Here is a 25,321-nt window from a genome sequence, read left to right on the forward strand (position 1 = left end):
AGCGTGCGAAAATTCTTATTCGACATTCCTTGAAGCTTTGGCCACCCCACACATGCGAAGGGCTTTGCCTATTTTGCTTTGAAAACAGGAATAAGACAGAAGCACTATCAACGACACAACAAACTACGGCGTGCGCCTGGCTCCTCTCCCGTGTGTTCTGCGCAAGGCCGCCACCAGAGGCGCGTCCATCGGCGCGCACTACGCGTCTCGCTTCCAGCGCGGTTTACTTAACGGGCTCAAAAAGCGTTGCAGGGCTCCTTCAGCGCGAGTTGATACATATTCGGAGGTACGAATGAAAAATAGCTATTGATAAAATGAACAAGGCTTAAGACATACATATTCGAAGATAGCAATGAAAAAAGCAAATGATAAGCTGCATTATTGTAGGCAGCACTTTTGCGCGTATCTCAGACATTTTATTCCGTCTCGGCCGTTCCTTCAGCTACATTATCTGTTTGAAATCACGATTCAGCGGCTTGGCGAGTCCTATGAAGGTCGCCGTCGAACAACAGAGGAAACAGGGACCGTCTCGAACCAGGACGCCACCGCTTGTAGCGCCAGTCCGCTTCATCCACGTGATCCGCTTCTCGGTGGCGCGGGTCGAGTTTTGGTAGTGAACGTGTACACACTTTATGTGGGGATTCAGGCAGGCGGTGAACGTCAGCAGGGACACTTCGGCGGCATTGTCCTGTAATGGCGCCGCGGACAGAAGGCACAGATACTGCAGGCCGGTGATGCGGGAGATGTTTTCCTGGAACGACACGATGCCCGCAGAAAGTCACGTGATATTCTTAAACACTTTCATAACGGCGTAAAGTTGTCTTCAACTCGCACTTTTACGCCGAAAAGATCATGTGAGGCTATGAGTTATAGACACATTTTAAATCTTTTCTTTAAGTGCACGCATTTTACAGTGCACGCATTCGGGCTGGCCAGCTCGTGACCTGAGCAGAAATATCACGAAATACCAGAACGTGTGTCTGTCCCCCTGTCGTGTTATTTGGCGCAGTTTCGACTCAAGCAACGATACGATGCAACTGCGTGCACCAGTGGAGGGGCAGAGCCTATGACGTATTGCCGAAGCAATTTCAGTTGCCCTTATCTAACCCTTTGATTTTCTTGTGTGCGGTAAATTTTATGAAGAGAAATGATATCAGAAATTCATCGAAACACCCTAAAATGTTTTAAGGGAGCAAATCGGTTGTGTGTTACTGCAGGAACTTATTGTTGGGATCGGTGGCCTGTTCTGAGCGAAACAGCTAGCTCTCGAAAGCAGCTTTCTTTCTTGTCTTCTGCGGTTAGAGGGCGGCAGTGTCTGCTAGCGTAACTATATTTTTACCTTGAGCATCTATCTCAAGAAAGGTACTTAACCACAGTAAAATAATGCAGCAGTACTTTGTTGCGGATTAGTTGGTTCATACTGAACAAGAAACGCACCGAGCAGAATCTGTTTTTCTTGTTTTCGCTTCTGAAAGAAACGTGTTCAGATATACTGCCCGAGTGGCAGCAAGGCGATTGCAGATCTTTCCGTATTTCTGAGTGGCGCTAGCGATTACCTTGACTGTATATTTACTTTCGGTCTTTTCAGGCAACAAACCCATTGGTAGTCTGCGCTCTGTCCTACCTCTCCCTTGATCGTTTTTCACGCATTTTGCGCAGTACGTAACTCACTGAGCAAAGAAATAAACGAGCAAATTTCAGTTCCGCCACCGTCGACACGTTCAGAGTGCGGAGCTATACCTAAATGTGCTCGTTGCACAGAACGCCCGTAGGTCAAACCCGACTCACCAGCAGAGACGCCTCGCCGAAGGGCAGAGCATCGTGCCGAAGCACGAGACAACTCGGCGAGCTGTTTCTTGCGAGCACCTGACCCAAAGACGGGAAGTCTGGGTGCGAGGGATTAGGGCAGTCTGAGAGCCGCACTGAAACCGCTGGACAGGTCTCGATCAACCAAAGGGACATACGGTCATGAACTTCATTGAGAGTCAGCCTGGTAAGCACATTATGAAAATGGGGGGCGCTGTCGCACATTTCCAACCTGTCTCCGGGATCGAGGACGAACTCACCCTCGCAGACGGCGCACCGAACGAAGCTACCCTGCGTTTCGATGCGGACGTCCAGTTCTTTGAATTCGGGGCAGAGTTGCGCCAGACGGCGCAGGGCTGACGGGCGGCGAAGCGCGCAAGGGGTCGCCGAGAGGGATTGCAGATGCTCCAGCGAGCCGTCCTGGAGCAGCGACGTCAATTCGAGGTCCGCGTCGAAGTGGAACGCGCTTATGTTAAGCTCGACGATTTGCTCACGGATTACGGAGATGAAGTCGCGAAGACTGTCGCGGTACGCGACGCCTGCCGTCGCGTAGACACCATTGGAGGGCTGTGCCGGAAATAGCAGAAGACAGAGTTGGCGCACTTCACCCCAGAAGTGTCCAAGGCTGGCCGCACGAATCCACTCAGCCGTGATGCCTTCTGCGTGGTGGACGGCAACCAGGAGCATTTGTTGCGGCAGAATGAGGGGACCAACGCCGCCGACAGCGAGGTCTTGGAGTCGAACACAGCTCCACGAGTTGGTCGACCTCCGGTATGTGACGTTGGCGCAGACGGCCGCACAGCTCATGAAGTTCAACGGTGTGGACGGCAGGTGTTGATTGGAGGCTGGCACCTCGGAAGAGAACGCGAATGTTTTCAAATTTACGCACTGTTGGAGGACGTCGTTGCACTCCAGGAGCGCGTTCAAGAAGGCTCCGCGCACTAAATGGACACGCAGCTCGTCGAGGTTCGGGCAGTAGCGCAGGAGTGCCGAGAGGAGCTTGAAGTTCAGGTAGCCGCTGACTTCGACGTACATGCGGCGGATATTGAGAGCCAGGGCACCTGGCGTTTCCGACGCGCACTGCTGCACGTGCCTTATTTCCGACTCCACGTCCGACTCAGCCACGAGGGAGAACCCAACTTCCGCCAGATGCGGAAGCCGTTCCAGCATTAAATCGAACAGGTCGCTCGGCCGGAGCGGGCAGGCAACGCAGCGCAAGGATTGGAGTCCCGTGCATTTGCCGATGTGCAGAGGCAATTCGCTGGGTTCGACGAGAATGCAATTTGTGAGGTCCAATTCGCGGATGGCGCACACCGCTTTCGCGGCTTTCAGCTGCTGGCGCAGAGAAGACACCCCTAGGTTGGCGCGCAGACTCAGCATCACTGCGATGTTGCCGGGACGTGCCTGGTTAGGGAAGCTATTCGCACTCGTTCAATTAGAGGCTCGAGTGGCGCGGCCCAAGGAACGGGAAAAATTGACGGTGCTGACGGAGCGTTACGATCGACTTTCGCCAGATGCCTGCTGTAGACGTGTGACACTACGAGTGAGCAACGTGACGTCACGCAGGTGCGGCGGCGCTGTCGTCACCCTCAATGCGTGCAGAATTAACATTGCAGCGAGATGCGCGCAGGCGCATGCTTTGCCCAAAAGGTGCGCAACCGAGTTCTCCGGCTTTACTCGGCGAGGGTTATTGTTCAAAGTGGCGAACAGCGATTAAGAGCATAAGAAGTGACGAAGTTGTTCGCTCGTTTTGCCTTCTTCTGTGTGCCTGGTTGTACACAGTATGAGGTTATAGGTACGTGAACTAGTGGGTGTGATGCACTGCAGGAGATAAGGTTTCATCCGAAGCAATGCATGTGTGGTTGCAGAACACCGGAGCCATTTTCAAGCGATATGGCCTCAAACCTTATAGGCTACAATTATGCGAATGCGACAGTAAGAAAATCGGGCTGATCCAGCTTGTCGTGATCGCGCGTGCTTTACAACGGCACGCAGCGTCATGCCGAGACATCAGCGCGTAGGAACTGGACTTCCGGTTCCCGTATCCGTCTGCAACAGCTTCTGCTCCTTGGGTCGCGTCGTTGTGATTATGTTGGGTGCTTGCCTTTGCGCCTTGTCATGGTAGCCTTCCTGCTGCGCAGCGCATAAATCGCGACGTGAGACTGCTTCCGCGCAAGTCTCGGCACCGGTTACAGCTCCTACAGTTAGCGTTTACATGCGCATTGCAAACGGGTCGAGCTGGGTCTACCCACGCCTCGTGCAGACGGGCCGACTGAGTCCGACTCGACGCTCGTTCAGGCCGACCGGGCAGCGTTTGCAAGAGCTCGAGAAGCCAATTCCAGCCCGACAAGCCGACTGGACCCGCTTCTGCCGGGTTCATGCAAAAGGCCCCGGTATATTAGCGTTTCTACAGTGTATCACCAGTATACCGCCGGCGGGATATCGTGCCTTATAAACGGGGACACGGGCCTTGAAGACAAAAATTTACCAGGATGTCGATTCTTCAATTTTGTTATGATCGCGTTCAGCACATCGTTCTTTACCTGCTCGAAAAAGAATTAGCGCCTGAAAACTCACAGTTTTACGAAAAAGTAAGCTTTATTAGTCGACGGCGCGAGTTTAACGCGGGTGAAACGCTCCAGGGCAGCCAATTTGGCGCCGTTCGTAACTTCGCAGCCATTCGCCGGTGCCCGGACATATTGGTCTCCTTCGAAAATGCATCCTTCGGGCTTTCTTTCCCGCCAAGCGCGAGCATTCAAATCTACGCTGCGCAGGGCTGTCGAGCAAGAAAGAAATACGAAATCTTGGTCTGATTGGTCCGAAGCCGACATGTGACAAAACGGCGGCTTGTAATTGGCCGTTAGCAGTTTCGATGGCGTCTCGGGCGCCTGGCACGAACGAGGTTGTCGCCATCTTGTCACAGACTGTCATCGAACCCCCGCGAGCGCTATGCCGGAGGACTATCGAAAATTCCACACTCTGTACCAGTTCGGCAAAAACATACGAAAATGTGCCGCGAAGAGTTGTAACGCTGCCATCGATGGAGACGGTAGGGAGCGTCGAAACGGCAGCAGAGAGCTCGACATCGACAAAATGCGTGGCGACAGCCGACGTGGACGACTTGGATGTTGCCTCGACAGTTGCCATGATGGCCTCGGCAGGTAGTTCGACATTAGAGACGTTTAGCGTGTCCGGTATTCGGGCAAGCATGGGCGGTTTTCCGGTTTAGTGGGGGCGCCAACTTGAGCGGCCAGATTGGTGGCGCCAGCTGGTGGCGCAAGCTCAAGCACACAAACACAGAGCTAATTACTATATTCTGCTTAGCTGCTGGCGTAAATTTTCGACACTGGCGTAATCGTGTTCACAATTACGCCGCTGCCAAAAATTTGCACGGGTGGCGAAGCAGGATATGGTGAGTTACTGCAGTTTTAGCTATGCGTTTGTCTGGTTGAGCTCTACAACACCAGGCGGCTTCACCGCTCACGTTTACGCCCCGACCATCCGGTAATCCGCCCAAACCGCTCCCGTTTACCGGAATAGCGTACAAGCTAAACGTTTCTATGGAAGGCGCGCTCGCAAACGACGCGGACGCCTTGGACGTTGTCCCGGCAGTTGCGATAGCGGCCCCACAGGACGACGAAGCAGTGCGGCCCCAACGCACAAGGCTTGATTCAACTTTTTTGACGAGTGAAGATTGTGCCATCCGGAAGCAGCGTGCCCTGCAGAGAATTTCTGAACTCACGTCGGTTTCGGCGACGGAACGAAAAACGAAGTGCCTCGCGACTGAGTGCAGAGCCGAGAGTTCTCCCACGACGCATACGATTGTAGACATGGACGCCGTGAACATCTTGTTGGAAGTTGCTGTTTGTCGAGTGTGCGTTGGAGCACTGACTGTTGAAAGGGAGACGCGTGAGTAAGGCCTAGCCGTGAGACCGAAAGTGTTGTGCAGCAATTGTGGGGAACTTCGCTGGCAGTGAAGCTCGCGCCGAATTGCAGGATCGCCGAAGTGCAACCCATTTGAAATAAGTCTTCTTGCGGCGCTCGCTTTGCAGAGCACGGGAAATGGGCAGAGTGTCCTAAATGATATTTTTTTCCGCAATAGGAGTGTTCCACAGAGGTATGCATAACAAGGCATACCAGCGTTACTTGAAAAGAAAGCTAAAGCCAGCACCAAGCAGAGCATGGGATCGGCACAGACATGGGGAGTGCTTAATGCCTGCTTCACCTCCACCGCGGGTTGACCCGGCATTGCACTATCTTCGGGAATGCCCCATGTTTGAGGTGTGCTTAACGCCTGCTTCCCCTCCGCCGTGCGTGGCACCGGCATTGCACTATCTACGGGATCGGCGCACACATGGGGAGTGCCTAACGCCTGCTTCACCTCCGGGGCGGGTAGGGACGGCATTGCACTACCATCGGGATCGGCTCACGTATGGGAAGTGCTCAACACCTGCTTGACCTGTGTCGCGGGTCGGCCTGGCATTGCGCTATCTTCGTGATCGGCCCACGTGTGGGGAGTTCCTAACGCTTGCTTCACCTCCACCGTGGGTCGGGTCAGTATTTATTTATTTCCTGAAGGGTCTGTCCTTGAGACATTACACGAGGGAGGGGGGGTAATGACAAAGAAAGATACTACAAATTACAAAGGGATATTTTCAATGAGCCGCTTGAATGCAAGTGGGTCGATGATAGTGTCAACTTGGGTGGGCAGGCCATTCGTGTCTTGTGTTGTGCGCAGAAAAAATGACTGCTGAAAAGTCACTGTGTGGGCCTGTGGGAGATATACGGTGTTATATTGATTGGTGGGGGCAATGCGATGGGGGGTGGGGGGGGGGGGGCGTGGTGGTATTTTTGTGTACGGGTTGTCAAAAGGGAAGGAATAGAAAACTTTATGAAAAAGGTTAAGACGTGTTATTCTACGGCGTCAGGCTAGAGTGGGTAAGTTTTTTTGGGCTTTTAGTGCAGAGATGCTTGAATTGTACGAATAAGTTGACAGCATAAATCGTGTGCCGCGTTTCTGAACCGACTCGAGGGCGTTAATAAGGTTATTGTGGTGGGGGTCGAAAATAGCATCGGCATACTCCATCTACTAGGGCCGCACAAAAGTTATCAAAGCAAGTTGCTTAATAGAGGGAGGGGCGAGGAAGAAGTGGAGGCGTAGATAATCTAGAGTATACGATTTGCAAAATTCATTATGTGGTCAACATGACAGGTCCCAGTTAAATCACGCGTTAAGGCACTATTTTCGGGATTGGCCTAGGTAAGGGGACTGCTTAACACCTGCTTCACCTCTGCCGCGGGTCGGCCCGTCATTGCACTATCTTCGGGATCGGCCTACGTATGGTGAGTGCTTAACGCCTTCTTCACCTACACCAGAGAGTTTTTTGCCTACCGTAACGACACGAAAATATCCTTCGACGGTAGAGGTATACAGCTTCGCTGTAAAGCTTTTGACTGAGTACCCTGCGCATCCTCTCGTGCGCAGTGTTCGCACTGAGTATACAACGTTGCTTCCTTCTCTACTGCATTCACCAACAGAGCTTCGCACATCGCCCCCGAGATGTGCCGGCCGATCTCGGAGGCCGTGTTTTGAGTCTGTACTACCCGAATGCGATAAGCGTAGCACTGAGGGCTCTGTTCACCTAAAACCCCTGAATGTTCCAAAAGTAGCACCATTCGTAGATCTATCCGCCACTCCGCTCTCCCCGGTGTTTCCTCCTCCACGCCTCCTGTCGCCCCGGCCTCCACGCACCTCCATTGGCCAAGCTGTGTCACGTGGAAGAACGCGTTGCTCTTTTGCGTACTTTTTTCTTTCCAGCGCGCTCCGACCGCCATTGCTGGCGTAGTGCGACGAAAGTCGGCGCAGACAAAATGACGGCGGGATGTCGCGGAGTCATCGAATCGCGGCCACCGCTGCCGCATTCCGATGGGCGCGATATGCAAAAGCACTCGTGTCCCATCCATTGGCAACACATTAAAGAACCCCAGCTGGTCAAAATTGGGAGTCCCCCATTACGGCGTGCCTATAAACATATCGTGGCTCTTTTACGTAAAATCCAAGAATTCATTTCGTTCCCGGTGTTGTGTACCTCGAATGTTCCATTTAAAGCAACGCAGCTCCTCTTCCAGAACATACAAGGCAAAAGAATTAAATTAGGGAGTTTTACGTGCCAAAACCACATTCTGATTATGAGGCACGCCGTAGTGGGGGACTCCGGAAATTTTGACCACCTGGGGTTCTTTAACGTACACCTAAATCTAAGTACACGGGTGTTTTCGCATTTCGCCCCCTTCGAAATGCGGCCGCCGTGGCCGGGATTCGATCCCGCGACCTCGTGCTCAGCAGCCTAACACCATAGCCACTGAGCAACCACAGCGGGTGGCAAAAGAATGGAGAGACGTTGTATACAGATATAAAATGAGTGCTTGAATAAAAGTGCTACCCGGACTAATGAGGGAGGGGGACATGGATAATTATGCTCGGAATCAGTGTTAATTTGTCCCGCCAAGTGCGTACTTGCTAAATAAAAGAAACGATTACATGCGCTGGTACGCTGTTTGAATTATCAATACTGTGCACGCGTGAAAAAGGTTCTCATGGCCGCCACAATGCGTGCATGACTTACACACATGTGTAAAAGGCGCGGAGTAGAAGCGGCCCAGTTGCTAGGCATTGCTGGCCCCAGGCATTTGGAATCTCGCACGCGCCGGCAGCACAAAGGTATCCGGCATTTACGTAAATTAAGCTACGGAACCACGTACACATACTTTCACGCAGTCGAAACCTCGAACTGAGGTAATTGCGCGCGTGTTTGAGCGCACCTTGGCCAGGCATCGTGTTTCAGCAACACGAACTCTCAATGTGCGGGCGCTTTATGTCTTAAATAACGGCCCTTTCTTTAGCGATTCCAACACAACATTATTCAGGCAAGTTTGCGACCGACGAAGACAACCTCGCATCAAAAACTGCTACGCAGGGCTCGTTTGAACTTTTCTGCGGATTTCCTCCGGTAGCGCGTTAGCCGTCGTCTTCTACAGCAGGGCCAGCATAGGCGGCGCCACTGTCGAGGGCGCGCCGAGCGCGGCACTTGAGAGGAGGTTAGGGGAAGTCGTTGGCGCTACTCTTGGAGACTGAGGGGTTTATGTTGAGCGGCGTTTCCGCAGCGCCACCTGTGCCTGCCGTCACGCTCGATTGTACGTTTCCCGCTGTAGAAAAGCGCGGAATTCTTGGCTCATGCGTTGCGGAAACATTGCCTCGCAACTAGAGCGATTTATTTAACAGGCTCCTATAAGTGTTTGCAGGGCCCATTTAGCGCGAGTTCAGACACTGAGTGAAGAAAAATAAACAAAGGATAAGGCACACATATGCGATGATACGAATGAAAAAGCAAATGATAAGCTGTATTATTGTAGGCACATTTACGTGTATCTAAGACATTCTTTTACGTCTCGGCCGTGCATTTATCTACATGATCTCTTTGAAGTCACGGTTCAATGGCTTGGCGAGTCCTATGAACGTGGCCGTCGAACAATACAGGAAGCAGGGACCGTCTCGAACCAGGACGCCACCGGTTGGAGCGCCAGTCTGCTTCACCCACGTGATCCGCTTCTCGATGCCGGCGTTACAGCTTCGGTAGTGAACGTGTACACACTTTATGCGAGGTTTCAGGCGATCACTGAACGCCAGCACGGACACCTCGGCGACATTGTCCAGTAACGTCACCGCCGACAGAAGGCACAGGTACTGCAGGCTGGCGATGCGGGAGATGTTTTCCTGGAACGGAACGATGCCCGCGGGAAATTGCATTACGTTCGTGAATGATTTACACCTCCAAAAATTTAAGAAGGGTGTAAACGTCTAACTCGCGCTCTTACACCAATAGAAAGGATGCAATGTGCGAGCGATAGACATTTCCAATTTTAAATGCCTGTTTTTAAGGTGAAAATTATTTTACAGCGGATGCATTTGAGCTGGTTAGCTCATGACCTGAGCACAAATGTAACGAAATAACAGGACCTGTGTGTCTCTTTAATCCCGTCAGGTTATTTTGCGCTGTTTCAGCATAGGACGTCTTCCCGAAACCATTTCAGTTGCCCTTATGTAAGCCGTCGTTGTCTTTTTATGCGGCAAGTGTTTTAAAGAGAAATTAAGCTTTCAGAAATTGTGCTAAGCACCCTAAAGGATTTGAAGGCAGCAAATAGGTTGTGTGTTATTGCATTAACTTATGATAGGGATTGATGGCCTGTTCTGGCGATACGGCTAGCTCTCGAAAGCAGTTTTTCTTTTTATCTCTGCGAGTGTAATTATGTAGTTACCTTGAGCGTTTATGTCATGAAAGATACCTAACCGCAGTAAACCTAATGCAGAAGTACTTTGTTGCGGATTAGTTGGTTCATACTGAACAAGTAATGCACAGCGGAGAGTGTTTTTTTCCCGCTTCTGAAGGGAAAGTGTGCGCTTCTTATGTCACAGTGGTGGCGAAATCGTTGTAGAAGTTTCCGCCCTTTCGGGTGGTGCTAGCGATCACTTTACGCATATGTTGGCTTCATTTCGTTTCTTGCAATAAACAATTCGGGGATCTTATGTTGATGTAGGGCAAGCTGAACAACAATCGAAAGCCACATCTGACAAACAGCTCTGTGAGCGTCAGATGTGCCTTTCTGTTGTCCTTGTTCAGTTTGCGCTGCAACAAAATAAATTATGCCGTACCAACAAGCCCCTATAGCTATCCTCATAAAGAACGGGTAGTACGCTTTATGCCCACCTGTACCTCCACCATTTTTCATGTATTTTGCACACTACCTAACTCTGTGAGGAAATAAATAAACGAGGAAATTTTACTTCCTGCGCCACCGACACGTCTAGGGTACGGAACGATCCTTAAATATGCTCGCGGCAAGAAAAGCCTGTTGCTCAAACCCGACTCACCAACAGACTCGCCTCGCCGAAGGGCAAGGCATCGTGCCGAAGCACGAGACAACTCAGCAAGCTGTTTCTGGCGAGCAGCTGTCCCAAAGACGGGTAGCCTAGGTGCGAGAGACTCGGGCAGTCTGAGAGGCGCACCGAAACCGCTGGGCAGGTCTCGACGAACCGAAGGGAGATACGGTCATGCACGTCAGTGAGAGTCAGCCTGGCAAGAACATTGTGAAAGACGGGAGCGCGGTCGTACATTTGCAGCATGTCTTCGAGATCGAGGACGAACTCACCCTCGCAGACGGCACACCGAACGAAGCTACCCCGCCGATCGAAGCGCACGTCCAGTTCTTTGAATTCGGGGCAGTTCTGCGCCAGACGGCGCAGAGCTGACGGCCGGCGAAGCCCGCAAGGGGTCACCGAGAAGGATTGCAGATGCTCCAGCGAGCGGTCCTGGAGCAGTGCCGTCAAGTCGAGGTCGGGGCCGAAGTGGAACGCGCTGAGGTTAAGCTCGACGATTTGCTTGAGCTTGAAGGAGATGAAGTCGCGAAGACTGTCGCGGTACGCGGCGCCAGCCGTCGCGTAAAAACCGTCGGAGGGCTGTGCCGGAAGTAGCAGAAGACAGAGTTGGCTCACGTTTGCCCAGTAGTGTCCAATGGTGGCCACACGAATCCATTCCGCCGTGGTGCCTTCTGCGTGGTGGACGGCAACCACGACAAGCTGTGGCGCCAGAAGGAGAGGATCAACGCTGCCGTCAACGAGTTCCCGGAGTAGAACGCAGTTCCACATGTTGCTTGACTTCTGGTAGCAGACGTTACCGCAGACGGCGGCGCAGCTCACGAACTCCAATGGTTCGGGCGGCAGTCGAACGGAAGCTGGCACCTCGGAAGAAAACGCGAATGTTTTCATACTCGCGCAAAGTTGGAAAACGACGTTGCACTCCAGGAGCGCGTTGATGAAGATTCCGCGCGCCAAATGCACACGCAGCTCGTCCAGCTTCGGGCAGTAGCGCACGAGCGCGGAGAGGACCTTGAAGTTCATATGGCCGCTCACTTCAGCGTACATGCGGCGGAGATTGAAAGCCAGGGCGCCTGGCTTTTGCGACGCCATGTAGTGCACGTTCCTTATTTCAGACTCCACGTCCGTATCAGCCGCGAGGGAGAACTCAACTTCCTTCAGATGCGGAAGCCGCTCCAGCAATAAACCGAGCAGGGCGCTCGGCTTGAGCGGGCAGGCGACGCACCGCAAGGCTTGGAGTCGCCTACATCTGCCGATGTGCCGAGGCAATACCTCGGGTTCGAGAAGCATGCAATTTGTGAGGTCCAATTCGCGGATGGGCTCTCCCGACCTCGTAGTTCTTATCAGCTCGTCCATTGAAGACGAACGTAGGCTGGGGCTCAGTCTTAGCGTCATTTCGGGGCTCCCGGGACGTGTCTCGTTAGGGAAGCTGTTCACGCTCGTCGATTATAGAGGCTCGAGGGGGGCGGCCGTACGGACGGGTATATGCGACTGTGCTAACCGAGTGTTACGGGCGACCGTTCACACATGTTCGCTGCACACGTGGTGCACAACTTGATGTCACGTGGGTGCGGTGGCGCTCTCGTCACTCCCAACGCATGCAAAGAAAATATGTCAGCGAGATTAGCGAAGGCGTGCGCTACTCGAAAGGTGCGCGCACGGGTTTTACACCTCCACTCAGCAAAGATTATTGTTCGAAGCGGCGAACAGCGATTAAGAGTAGCAGAAGTGACAAAGTCGTTCGCTCGTTTCACCCCCTTCCACATGGCTGCTTGTTCACAGCATAAAGTTTAGATGCACGAACTCGCGGATGTGATACGCTACACGAGATAAGGTTTAACCGAAGCAATGGATGTGTGGCTGCAGAACACGGGAGCCAGCTTCAAGCGATGTAGCCTGTAACCTAATAAGTTAGAGGCTATAGGTTAAAGGTTACACTTACAGGTCACAGGCGGCACCCACGTTAACCCGAAAATCGGGCTGAGGTGACCACGCGCGATTTTACATGAACTCGGTGGTGACAAGTGAACAGCGGCGGCACGTAGCATCATGCCGAGACATCAGCGCGTAGGAACTGGACTTCCGGTTATTGTAGCCCTCTGCAACAGCTTCTTTTTCATGGGTCGTCTCGTTATGATTAGGTTGGCTCCTTGTCTGCACATCCTATAAGTCGTGACGTCACACTGCTTCCGCTTAAGTCTCAGCACCGGCTGCAGCCCGACCAGTGAGCGTTTACATGCGCGCTGCAAACCGGTCGAACTGGGTCGACCTCGTGCAGTCGGGCCGACTCAGCCCGACTTGATTCTCGTTCAGGCCGACCGGGCAGCGTTTGCACGAGCTCGACAGGCCACTTCCAGCCGGAGAAGCCGACTGGACCAGTTTCTGTCGGGTTCATGCAAAATGCACCGATATATTAGAGCTTCGCGAGGGATATTGCTGGCGGTACTTCGTGCTTAAGCGCGCTCCTTGGTTGCTTAACGAAGGACAAATTAACAACACTGCGACACCGATAAGATGCGCCAAGTCAGAAAATTTACTTTTCGTTATAGCATTGCGGCGATTGTACAGAAGTCACAAAAAATAACTTAGGGCAACAAAATTGGACAAATACAAAGCGACACAGATTGAAACATAAACAGCTCACTCCCTTCGTGAACAGGTGCGCTATTGACGGTCATGTTTTCGGAAAAGCGCGGCGTTCAAGATATTCAATGTGTTAGGAAATGATAGTCATGGATGACGTGTTTGTGAATCTGTGTGTGTGGTGCAGTTTTGATGCCCAAGTGATCTCGTTCTCCGTGTTGTTTAACGCGCGAGATAACTTCACAACGTTCCGATGTGTGTTTCTCATAAGCCTGCCGCAAAGCTCGATTTAAAAATAAATTTCACTGCGTTAGGTGCCGAAACCCCGATACGACCATGAAGTACCCCATCGCATGGTCAGTTACCAGGAAATAACTCAGCACTACAGGTTAGCCAGGGCAGCTGTGTAACCGCCAGCACACAAATCGCTTAAAGGGACCCTGAAACGATTTTGGCGATTTTCTACAAACGTACTGAGTCGTTGGAGTAGGTTCTTCTGGTCATTAATTGATGCATCTAAGTGCTCTGCGTGAAGCGTGTAATTTATTATAAGGTTTTAAAAATACGCATCGCTGCCGATCGCAGCGCACTGCTCGGCGGAATTTTAAGCCGCCCCTACCCATATGATGCAAATAACCCATATTACGTCACATGGGCGAGCTATCTGATTGGCTGACCAGGGCGCGTGGTCGATAATTTTTCCAACTTTATGGTGAACAAATGATGCTCGTAATAGTTGGAATGTTAGTTACTTTGTTTTTGTAAAAAGAAAATAACTTAAAGAGAATACACAAGAATAGTTTTTTAGTACACTTCAGCACTTCCGGCACACAGCAAGTGTCGTCTGCTTGTGTTACAACGTACTCCATTTTGACGAGAGCTCCGCGGTCAGAGTCGGTCTCAGTCTTTTCGCAAGCACTATGATTCGACTTTGTTGCCTTGTGGACTGCAAACCTAGCGACCTGCAAACCGCGAGTCCAGTATTAGGGCAAACGCAAGCGCAAGGGGACAGGGTCTGGCCGCTTGACTGTGCCGGGATGAGCCACGAGATGAGCAGAAGGGCAAATGTGAATGGTCTGCACGGTGCAGCCACCTGGTGGCACAGAGCTCAACCATACAAAGTAGCAGCAACGCAGTGTATTCTTTGCTGCTGGTGTGTTGTTTTCGCAGGAGTGCAATCATCAAGACGTTGATTTATAAATGTTTAAAATGCTTTAGACTTGGTTAGAGCAATATTAGCGCTTTGTTTGACTGGTTAAGCGCTGCGCCAGCAAGTGTCTGAACAGTGCAGACCGATCAGGCTGCTCACGTACGTCTACGCTAAAGTTCCTTCATCAGCTTGAGTTTATGCCTCCAGTCATTTGCCGAAATGACCAGCTTGCCTGTTTTTAGCGGTGTACCGGACACGTTCGGCGCTATGACAGAATGCTCGCAACGCACGCTGCTTCGATAGCTCTCGGTCGACGGCCAAGCGGCTAGCGGAGAGGTCTCGCGCGGGAGGGGGCGTGCTCCTAAACAACCGGAAGTGAGCGATGTGACGTCGCATCGTGACGCTGAACCAGTGAAGGCGGAGCTTAGCGCCGCTCGCTCGGCGAGCGAGTTGAGGAGGAAAAGCATAGCTAGGGAGGAGGGTAACTTCTAATCGCTTGCAGCTCCATTAATACGTAACGCTTCACTTAAATTGTGGTGCGAATGTTCTACTTAAGCTGTACCCTACGCGCCTACAAAATTTGTCCGAACCGTTTCAGGGGCCCTTTAAAGCGACAAGAAGTAGCTTGGAGACGTCTTCAGACGAACACCTACCCCAACCCCGTATCCTATCGCTACTACTACCCGGACCAATACCCTAATACATGTAAGCATTGTAAGCAAAAAGCGGATCTATTCCGTATTATGTGGTCGTGTCCAGCCGAAAATCACACAAATCACGAAATAAGTAATACTGAGCAGTGGGAGGCCGTGTTGCTCAGCTCCGACCCTGACCCGCAGGCCAAGGTCATCGAGAGAGCTGAAGAAGCCGCCCGGGCCCGGGGTCTCGTGGCTGCCTAACAACAAGGTCACCCGTCAATACCTTGTTTTTAAATAAAGTCTTTACTCACTCACTCACCCTGCAGTTGGAAGTCTGAGGAATAATGTTGACCACCTGGCTTTCTTTAACGCGTGCCCAACGCATGGTGCACGAGCGCTCTCTTTCGTCTCGCCCCCATTCCAAATGCCGCGGCCATGGCCGCGGGATGCTACACCGCTCCCTCGAGCTTGATGGCTCGTATTGCAGTGCTCTTTGCTGTGCGGGCATTTCATAAATTTCTGCGGCTCATGCTTGTCCCCCAAGTACTCGCCTACGTCAAGTCTCTGCCCCCGGCGTCCTTATCTTGTCGATACAGAGAACCCGAGCCAACTTATCGAAAACGAAACCACGCTTTTGAACGGGACGGTGCGGAAGCATCACGCATAATTTCAACATGGCTACTCGATTCAACGGAGATTATTTGCGCCTGCTGAACCTATTCACGGGGCGCTGCAAACCTGGGTAGCTAAGTGGAACGTTTGGGGAGGAACTGCGTTGTGAACCGGAAGTTCAGCCTAGGTCGTTCTTTATGTTTCTTTTTTTTTGATGAAATTCGCCCACCATCTACGGGTGGCTACGCTGACGAGAGTCAACGAGGTCTCTTAAGGCGATTAGTAGCACTATGCCGAGTGTCACGGGAACCGTATTGCCTCGGAAACATTCCCATGTATCGCCCCAGTGATCTCAAAGGCATGCTTATATCTGTGCACATTTTCAGGGCGTACTGCCGGTATATTTATTAGCGCCAATAACGGACACGAAACACTTGTGTTTTGCACGTCGAAATCGGCATAGCAGCAGCACACACGGCACCACTGTCGGTTTTAAATCTTCCGTATCGTGCACGGAAGATAAGTGAAGTATACATATAGTGTGCGACAACTTCGAATAGTGAAGGCTCGGGTCGAATACCATCCGAATAGGCAGGACTTGTACTGACGTCTTGTACTGATGGCTTGTACTGACGTCGGACTAGCCGCCATGTTGGTGGACCGGGACGGCGAGGAGCTGTACGTGTCCCTGACGGCACGTACAAAATCTAGAATATTCGCATGCATACTCCGAATTTTGTGTTTTCGGTTATGTCGCTAGGAATTGAATTCGCGCAGGTGTATGTGGAAAGTTCTTTTCAGGTGTTCTTCGAAGAACATCGCCTGAAAGGAACGTGCCTGTCTCAGTAATGGATCAAAACGTATTCCATCAACTCTGTGTCTTTGGTCGAGTACATTGTGCAACCTCTCGTGCGCAGAGTTCGCACTATGGATAGAGCTTTCTTTCCTTCTCTACCTAATTCACCACCGGGGCTTCGCACATTGCCTCCGAGATTTGCCGCACGATCTCGGAGGATGTTTCGCGCTTTCGTACTACCCGAAACCGACAAGCGCGGCACGGAGGGCTCTGTTGACCGGCGTTTCCGCAGCGCCACCTGGGCAGGCCGTCACGCCTTTTTTCGAAGTCTGCTCCCTTTCGTGACCTAAAAGAAATTAAATAGAGGGAGAAGAACGTTCCTACTAATGCAATAACAGGCTTAAACCAATCTAAAAAAATGAAATGGGGTCGCAAAAGACCCAAAGCGCAGTTTTGAACATATAAAGCGCCAATTGGAAAACGAAATTGTGGGCACGGGAACCGCTAGTATCCCAAGACGTGATCAGCGAGGCCACAAGGTCCTCGCGTAGAGCGTTTATTGTGTCATGATTTGAAAAAGAAAGTGAATAGTGAAGATCGGGTTGCAAAGGGCCCTTGTAGGTCTGGCGAGGAGAAGATGGTGATAGTGAAAGGATGTCCGTGCCCCTTGAATGGCTGTTTGAAACCCCAAGTGGCCTGTATGATAAATACCTGAAAAGGAATCTAGAGAGTACTCATTAGACGCGGCGTCAATGACTGCCCGGTCAAAAGAGACTGGTAACCGGGCAGTCATGACCACCAAGACACAGAAAACCTACGAAAGGTGTATTTATTTATTTATTTATTTATTTCAAAGTACCTTACAGGCCCCAAGGGGAGCATTGAGTAAGGAGGGCGTCATTGAACAAATGACAAGAGAAAACATATATATGAGCGCTAAAAAATGTGAGCTAAAAATGTTTGTAATGATCACATGCTTCCAAACAGTGTTAAAAAAAAACGCTAAATCAATACAAAGCGTTATCGGAAAAGGAATGAAAAGGGCAATTCACTCTAACATAAAAGGCAATGTAACACTTGCGCGAAATAACGTACATTGCGCGAGTACATAAAGCAAACAAAATTGAAACCACAATAACAAGAAAGTCACGTATTATATGACATGACATATGTACAGATGAATATATTTGTTATGATGAAGACTGTAGGTTTAGTAGTTGTCTGAATTTATCATTGCTCATTTGAGCGACAGTGCTATTAGGAAGCGAATTCCATAACCGAATCGCGCGTGGTAAAGCCGAGAAGTTAAATGCGTTAGTGTTGCCATAAATGCGAGTGAGGCTTAAATCATTATAAAGTCGTCGTGATGTGCAAGACGCGCGTTCCAGTGGCAAGTTTGATGGCTTGACTTGGTGAACATATCTATGGAGCAAGGACAGGAGGGCTATGTCACGTCGGCTACTCAGTGATTGAAGTGAAAGGTCGAGTTTTATTTGAGTAATGCTTGACTGGTAGCTGTAATTTCGGGAAATAAATCGACTAGCTCGGTTTTGGATGGCTTCTAACATGTGGATTAGGTATTCATGGTAGGGAGACCATATAGGGGACGCGAATTCGAGCTGAGGGCGTACAAATGATACGAATGCTAATTTACGGATGTTAGACGGGCAATTACGCAAGTTGCGGCGAATATACCCAAGAGATTTGGAAGCGTTTGCGCATATAGTTGCAATGTGAAAGGCCCAGGAAAGGCTCGGTGTAAGATTTACGCCTAGATATTTATATGCTGATGCCTGAGATACTATATTTGAGTTGATATAATAGGAAAACCTATGAGTTGTTGTTTTTCGCGTGAATGTCATTAGTTGGCATTTAGATGATTTAAGTTTCATTTGCCAGTCTTCACACCATTTGGTAACGAGATGAAGGTCCTCTTGAAGAATGCGATGGTCATCAAGGCTGCGAATGGGTCGATATATTATACAATCATCGGCGAAAACACGCATGCAGGATGAGATGTTATTGGGCAGATCATTGATGTAAATAAGAAAAAGCAAGGGTCCTAGTACGCTACCCTGCGGTACACCGGAACTGACATATGCAAGGGGTGACGTAAAATTATTAACGACTGTAAATTGCTGACGGTTTGTGAGGAAGTTACGAATCCAGGAGAGCGTTAAGCAGTCTAATTTGAGAACGGATAACTTGGAAATTAAACGACAGTGAGCCACACGGTCGAAGGCTTTGGAGAAGTCGAGAAAAAAGCAATCTGTTTGAAGATTATGGTCCATGTTAAAATGCAAGTCTGTAGTGAATTCTAGTAACTGCGTCTCACATGACAAACCTTTCCTAAACCCATGTTGGTTAATAAAGAAAAAATTATTTGATTCCAGATGATGATATATGTGAGATGCAATGATATGTTCAAGCATTTTGCAGCAAATACTTGGCAATGATATAGGCCGATAGTTTTCTGGGGAATTCTTGCTACCATTTTTGTGAACTGGTATCACTTTTGCAATTTTCCAGTCTAAGGGAAGCTGGCCTGATGACAACGACTGGCGGAATCTATTGCATAAGAATTTGCTAGATAACGTGACTGTATTCTTTAAAATTTTTGAGTTAATATTATCGACACCCGAAGAAGTAGTCAACTTAAGGTTATTTATGAGACCTGTGATACCATCCTCTGTTACATCGATGGATTGCATGTACTGGTAATCTAGATCAGTGACTTCCGGCAGATTAGAATGGTCTTCTATTGTGAATATGGATGAAAAAAATTCATTAAAGACGACTGGGCATTCCTTGGCACTGATTGGAGCTTGATTCCTATCATTTAGTGAAATGTGATGTGAGCCACTATTGGGTGAAATCACCTGCCAGAATTTTCGGGGGTTGTTTTTAAGTAGTGAAGGTAGATCTTGAGAGTAGTATTTTTCTTTAGCCTCTCTTAAAGATGAACAGAAACTTTCAAAAATGAGCTATATTTGTCCCATACCACGGGTGAGTTTGTACGCTTTGCAGTTGCGTATAGCGTTTTCTTCTTGTTTCTGAGCCGTCGAAGGTGCTTGGTGAACCAAGGGTTCTGTCTATCGCCTGTTATTCTTATTTGGGGGATATACGTTTCCACTAAAGCACACAGCTTTTCGTTAAACAGAAGCCAGTTTTCGTTGACTGACCGAGCAGAAAACGAAGCTAAAAAGGTGCCAGAAAGAAAAGTCTGAAGTTCTTTGTTAATACTGCCATAGTCTCCCCTGTTGTAATCACGGATGCTTAGGAGCCTTCATCTTATTTATTTACAGATAGCCGAAAGTAGGAAGAAACAAAAATAATGTTTGTTATTCGCTAAATGAGGTATGAGCAATATATGGCTCACGCGCTCCGGAAGCATTGTCTCACATGTAGCGCAATTTATTTAACGAGTTCAAGAAGAGTTACAGGGCCCCTTTACCGCGATTTCAGACACTGAGTGAAGAAAGAGAAATAAACAAAGGATAAGGCATACATATTCGAAGATACCAAGGAAAAAAAAAACAAAGAAGCTGTATCATTGTAGGCACTTTTACGGGTATCTATGACACATTATTACGTCTCGGCCATGCCTTCATCTACATGATCTGTTTGAAGTCACGATTCAGCGGCTTGCTGAGTCCTATAAACGTAGCCGTCGAACAATAGATGAAGCAAGGACCGCCTCGAACCAGGACACCACCGGTTGGAGCGCCATGCGGCCTCATCCACGTGATCCGCTTCTCGATGCCGTCGGTAGAGCTTCGGTAGTGAACGTGTACACACTTTATGCGAGGCTTCAGGCTGTCGCTGAACGTCAGCAGGGATTCCTCGGCGTCATTGTCCTGTAATGGCGCCGCTGACAGAAGGCACAGGTACTGCAGGCGGCTGATGCGGCAGATGTTTTGCTGGAATGAAACGATGCCCGCAGAGAATTATATTATTAAATAATTATAGGATATAGGAATTAAACAAAATAGGACACGTAATGAGGAGGGAAGGTAACCGATGATCATTAAGGGTTACGGTCTGGATTCCCAGGGAAGGGAAGCGTAGCAGGGGGCGGCAGAATGTTTGGTGGGCGGATGAGATGAAAACGTTTGCAGGGTCAACATGGCCACACTAAGTACATGACCGGGGTGGTTGCAGAAATATGGGAGAGGCCTTTGCCCTGCACTGGGCGCAGCCAGGCTGATGATGATGGTGAAATATACCTCCAAAATTTAATGAGGGCGTAAATATCTTTAGCTCGCAGTCCGACGGAGAAACAATTGACCCAAGGGTGTGAGTTATAGACATTTACATTCTCAATCCTTTCTTTCTGGGTTTTAAATATTTTACAGTGCACGCCTTTGGGCTTGTTAGCTCCTGACCGAAGCAGAAATATCACGAAATAGGAGGATGTGTGCATGTCCCTTCTTTCCCGTCGTATTAATTTGCGCTGTTCAGCTCAAGGAACGATGCCACATGCTAGTGCACCAGGAGAGTGCCAGAGCCTAGGACGTTTCGCCGAAGCAATTTCAGTTGCCCACATCTAACCGTTCTATGTCCGCGTCTACGGTAAATGTTATAAAGTGAAATTAACCTTTCAGAAATTGTGCTAAACACCCTAAGGAATTTGAAAGGAGCAAATAGATATTGTGTTGCAGCAGAAACCTATGGTTCCAATCGGTGGCTTGTTCTGAGTGAAACAGCTAGATCTGGGAAGCAGTTTTTTTTGTTTCTTCTGTCGTTAGAGTAGTTACCTTGAGCATTTATCTCTAGAAAGATACGCAATGCCAGTAAACATGGCGCAGAAGTACTTTTTTGCAAATTAGTTTTTTCGTGCTGAACAAGCAACGCACCACACAATCTGTTCGTCTTTTTCGCTTCAGATTGGAACGTGGTATCTCGTGTCACAGTGGTGGGAAAACGATTGTAAATGTTTCCGCATATCGGGGGGTGGTGATCACGATTACTTTGCCTGATGTATTCGTTGGCTGTCGTTCCGTGCAATAAAAGAGTTGGTAGTCTGTGCTTTGTCTTATCTCTCCCTCCACCATTTTTCTTGTATTTTGGCCAGTACGCCATTCACTGAGGCCTCCCCCCCCAAATAAATAAACTAAAAAAATTCATTTCCGGCGCTTTCGACACATTTAGATTACGGAACCATGCTCGTGGCACTGAAAGCACGTAGATCAAACCCGACTCACCAGCAGACACGCCTCACCGAAGGGCAGGGCATCGTGCCGAAGCACGAGACAACTCAGCGAGCTGTTTCTGGAGAGCAGCTGACCCAAAGACGGGTAGTCTGGGTGCGACGGATTGGGGCAGTCTGACAACCTCACCGAAAGTGCAGGACAGGTCTCGATGAGCCAAAGGGAGATACGGCCATGCACGTCACTCAGAGTCAGCCTTGCAAGCGCATTTTGAAACATGGGGGTGGCGTCATGCATTTCCGGGATGTCTTCGGGATGGAGGACGAACACACCCTCGCAAATAGCGCACCGAACGAAGCTGCCCCGCCTATCGATGCGCACGTCCAGTTCTTTGAGTTCGGTGCAGTTCTGCGCTAGACGGCGCAGTGCTGACGGGCGGCGAAGCCCGCAGGGGGTCGCCGAGAGGGATTGCAGATGCTCCAGCGAGCCGTCCTGTAGCAGCGTCGTCAGATCGAGGTCGGGTCCGAAGTGGAACGCATTTATGTTAAGCTCGACTAGTTGCTTGAGCTTGACGGAGATAAAGTCGCGAAGACTGTCGTGGTAGGCGGCGCCAGCCGTCGCGTATAAACCGTCGGAGGGCTGTGCCGGAAATAGCAGAAGACAGAGTTGTCGCACGTTCGTCCAGAAGTGTCCAAAGCCGGCCAGGCTAAACCATTCCGCCGTGATGCCTTCTTCGTGGTGGACAGCAACCAGGACCAGCTGTTGCGGCAAATGGATGGGATTTATGTACCCGACAGCGAGATCCCGGAGTAGGACACAGTTCCACATGTTGCTGGACCTCCGGTAGCAGACGTTGGCGCAGACGGCCGCGCAGCTCGTGAAGTCCAACGGTGTGGACGGCAGGCGTTGATTAGAGGCTGGCACCTCGGAAGAGTACGTGAATGTTTCGAAATTGAGGCCCTGGTCGAGGATGGGGTTACATTCCAGGAGCGCGTTCATGAAGTTTCCGCGCACGAAATGAACACGCAGCTCGTCCAGCTTCGGGCAATAGCTCAGTAGCGCGGAGAGAAGCTTGAAGTTCAGGTCGTTGCTCACTTCGGCGTACATGCGGCGGAGATTGCGAGCCAGGGCGCCTGGCACTTGCGACGCTGTGCTGTGCACCTCCCTTATTTCCGAGTCCACGTCCGTCTCAGCCACGAGGGAGAACTCAACTTCCTTCAGACACGGAAGCCGGTATAGCATTAAGTGGAGCAGGGCGCTCGGCCTGAGCGGGCAGGCGACGCACCGCAAAATTTGGAGTCCCGTACATTTGGCGATGTGCAGAGGCAACTCGTTTGGTTCGAGAAGGATGCAATTTGTGAGGTCGAGTGCGCTGATAGCGGGAACCAGTGTCATAGTTTCTAGCTGCTGGACCAGAGAAGACAGCCCTTGGTGGGCACGTAGCACCACCATTATTTCGGTGTCCCTGTGCCGGTGTCTCTTTAGTGGAGGGCCTCAGGCTCGCCGAATCGTAGAGGCTCAAGTGGCACTGCCCAACGAACGAGGAAAGGCGATGGTGCTAACCGACCGTTACGCACGACTTTCGACGAATGCTTGTTGCACACGTGATACACTACGTTCGAGCAACGTGACGTCACGCAGGTGCGGTGGCGCTGGCGTAACACCTAATGTGCGTGGATAAGAAATATTTCCGGGAGATTTTCGACGGCGTGCGTTATCCGGCAGGTTCTCGAACGAGTTTTACACCTTTACTCGGCAAGCATCATTGTTCAAAGCGGCGAACTGCTATGAAGAGTGGCAGAAGTGACAAAGCTGTTCGCTCTTTTCACCCCTTTCTGCTTGCCTCCTTGTTCGCACCGTGCAATTACAGATGCATGAACCAGTGGATATGATAACCTACACGAGATAAGATTTTACCGTAGGAATGCATGTGTGGCTGCTATAGAGCGGAGCCAGCTTCAAGCGATATAGCCTCTTACCTTATAGGTTAGAGGCTATAGGTTACAGGTTACACGTACTTATAGGTTAGAGGCTACATTTAAGTGAACCAGGCAGTCAGAAAATTGGGCAGAATGAACATGGCGTGACCGCATGCCCTTTAACATGAACTCGCTTCTGAGAAGTGTTGAACAACGACTGCACTCAGGGCCGTGCCGGGATATCGACGCGTCCGAACTGCACTTCCGGTTCCCGCCTGCCGTCTGCAACAGCTTGTCTTTCATGGGTCATGTCGTTATGATTAAGTTAGATGCTTGTCTTTGCCTTGTCGTGATAGCCTTCCCGTTGCACTGTGCACAAATCGCGACGTAACACTGCCTCCGCTCAAGTCTCAGCGCTGGCAGTAGCCCGACCAGTGAGCGTTTACATGTGCGCTGCAAATGGGTCGAACTATGTCGACCTGGCGCAGTCCGGCCGACTCAGCCCGACGCGACGCTCGTTCAGTCCGACCGGGCGGCATTTGCACGAGTTCGGCAGGCCAGTTGCAAACCGACAAGCCGACTTGACCCGATGCTGTCGGGTTCATGCAAAACGCCCCGATATATTTGCGCTCTGACGTTCAAGCACTATATACCGCCGGCAGTATATCGTGCTTGAGCGTTCTTTAGTTGCTCAACGAAGGATATGCTGAGAACAACGCGACGCCGATAAGGCGATGCACCAACTCACGACCATTGTTTTTTGTTTGAGCATGGCGGCTATTGTACAGAAGTCACAAGAACAAAAACTGATAGCAGCAACATTAGACAAAAGCAAAGTGACACAGAATTAAAACATGAACAGCTCACACTTCACACAGTTCCTCAATACGTGCGCTATTGACGTAAATGTTTTCGGAAAAGCGTGGCGTTGAAAAAACAAATCAATGTTTTGAGAAATAATAGTCACGGATGACGTGTTTCCGCATTTATATGTGTGGTGCAGTTTTGATGTCTTACTAATCAATTTCTGCGTGTTATCTAACGCGCGAGATAACTTCACAGTGTTGGTGAGCGTGGTTCTCATGAGCCTGCCGCAAAACTCGATTTAAATATAAATTTCGCTGTGCCCCGATGCGATCATGCTCATGATAGGGAATACTCCAGAATAATTTTGACCACCTGGTTTTCCTTAAAGTGCGCCAATTCATGGTAGACGAGCGTTTTCTTGCGTCTTGCTTCCCATCCAGAGACCGCGGCCATAGCAGCAGCATGCTATCCCGCACCCTCTAGCTTGGGAGCTCGCATAGCAGTGCTCTTGCTGTGCGGACATTTCTTGAATTTCTATGCCTTTTTCTGCCCTCGGCGTTTTTATTTTGTCGACATAGAGAACCCGAGCCAACTCGTCGAAAATGAAACAACGCTTTTGAACGGGGCGGTGCGGCATCATCATGCGTAATTTCGACATGTCTATTCGATTCAACCAAGTGTATTTGCGCCTGCTGAACCTATTCTCGGGGCGTCGCAAATCGATGTAGCTAAGGGAAACGTTTGGGGAGGAACCGCGTTGTGAACCGGAAGTTCAGCCGAAGGTCGTTCTTTCCTATTTATTTCTTTGATGAAATTGCACGGCCGTCCACGGGTAGCTGCGCTGACGGGAGTGAACGACGTTTCTTGAGGCGACTCCCGGTAGCCCAGAACGGTTCACCAGCCGTCTCTGGTTTTCATGAATTGGGCA

The 25,321-nt window shown here is 50.2% G+C and overlaps 4 protein-coding genes across 4 annotated transcripts in view; all 4 read right to left on the reverse strand.

Moving 5' to 3' along the window:
• Window positions 1-378: 378 nt before the first annotated feature.
• On the reverse strand, window positions 379-3,584 carry LOC139048995 (uncharacterized). Its single transcript, XM_070524011.1, has 2 exons — window positions 1,789-3,584; window positions 379-751 (listed from the first exon to the last, which is right to left on the reverse strand). The coding sequence occupies exons 1-2, from the start codon at window positions 3,184-3,186 to the stop codon at window positions 443-445; spliced, it is 1,707 nt and encodes a 568-aa protein (XP_070380112.1). The 5' UTR covers window positions 3,187-3,584; the 3' UTR covers window positions 379-442.
• Window positions 3,585-9,180: 5,596 nt separating this feature from the next.
• Window positions 9,181-12,358, reverse strand: LOC139048996 (uncharacterized). Its single transcript, XM_070524012.1, has 2 exons — window positions 10,736-12,358; window positions 9,181-9,580 (listed from the first exon to the last, which is right to left on the reverse strand). Exons 1-2 carry the CDS (start codon window positions 12,131-12,133, stop codon window positions 9,272-9,274), a joined length of 1,707 nt encoding a protein of 568 aa, XP_070380113.1. The 5' UTR covers window positions 12,134-12,358; the 3' UTR covers window positions 9,181-9,271.
• A 7,431-nt stretch (window positions 12,359-19,789) lies between these two features.
• LOC139049020 (uncharacterized) lies at window positions 19,790-23,270 on the reverse strand. Its single transcript, XM_070524042.1, has 2 exons — window positions 21,722-23,270; window positions 19,790-20,437 (listed from the first exon to the last, which is right to left on the reverse strand). The coding sequence occupies exons 1-2, from the start codon at window positions 23,117-23,119 to the stop codon at window positions 20,129-20,131; spliced, it is 1,707 nt and encodes a 568-aa protein (XP_070380143.1). The 5' UTR covers window positions 23,120-23,270; the 3' UTR covers window positions 19,790-20,128.
• Window positions 23,271-23,482: 212 nt separating this feature from the next.
• Window positions 23,483-25,321, reverse strand: part of LOC139049030 (transcription initiation factor TFIID subunit 11-like) — a 101,187-nt gene continuing 99,348 nt past the window's right edge. Inside the window, exon 3 of the mRNA XM_070524056.1 lies at window positions 23,483-24,178. Within this exon, the coding sequence (XP_070380157.1) occupies window positions 23,997-24,178 (182 nt within the window). The 3' untranslated portion in view covers window positions 23,483-23,996. The remainder of the gene's footprint in view (window positions 24,179-25,321) is intronic.

This window comes from Dermacentor albipictus, chromosome 8, assembly GCF_038994185.2.
Source record: "Dermacentor albipictus isolate Rhodes 1998 colony chromosome 8, USDA_Dalb.pri_finalv2, whole genome shotgun sequence".
Lineage (NCBI taxonomy): Eukaryota > Metazoa > Arthropoda > Arachnida > Ixodida > Ixodidae > Dermacentor > Dermacentor albipictus.

Coding starts and splice junctions, on each gene's coding strand:
- LOC139049020 (XM_070524042.1), bottom strand. CDS start 23,119: ATGGTGGTGCTACGTGCCCACCAAGGGCTGTCTTCTCTGGTCCAGCAG. Junction 20,438..21,721: donor TCGGTGAGGCGTGTCTGCTG/GTGAGTCGGGTT, acceptor GTTTCATTCCAG/CAAAACATCTGCCGCATCAG.
- LOC139048995 (XM_070524011.1), bottom strand. CDS start 3,186: ATGCTGAGTCTGCGCGCCAACCTAGGGGTGTCTTCTCTGCGCCAGCAG. Junction 752..1,788: donor TCGGCGAGGCGTCTCTGCTG/GTGAGTCGGGTT, acceptor GTGTCGTTCCAG/GAAAACATCTCCCGCATCAC.
- LOC139048996 (XM_070524012.1), bottom strand. CDS start 12,133: ATGACGCTAAGACTGAGCCCCAGCCTACGTTCGTCTTCAATGGACGAG. Junction 9,581..10,735: donor TCGGCGAGGCGAGTCTGTTG/GTGAGTCGGGTT, acceptor GTTCCGTTCCAG/GAAAACATCTCCCGCATCGC.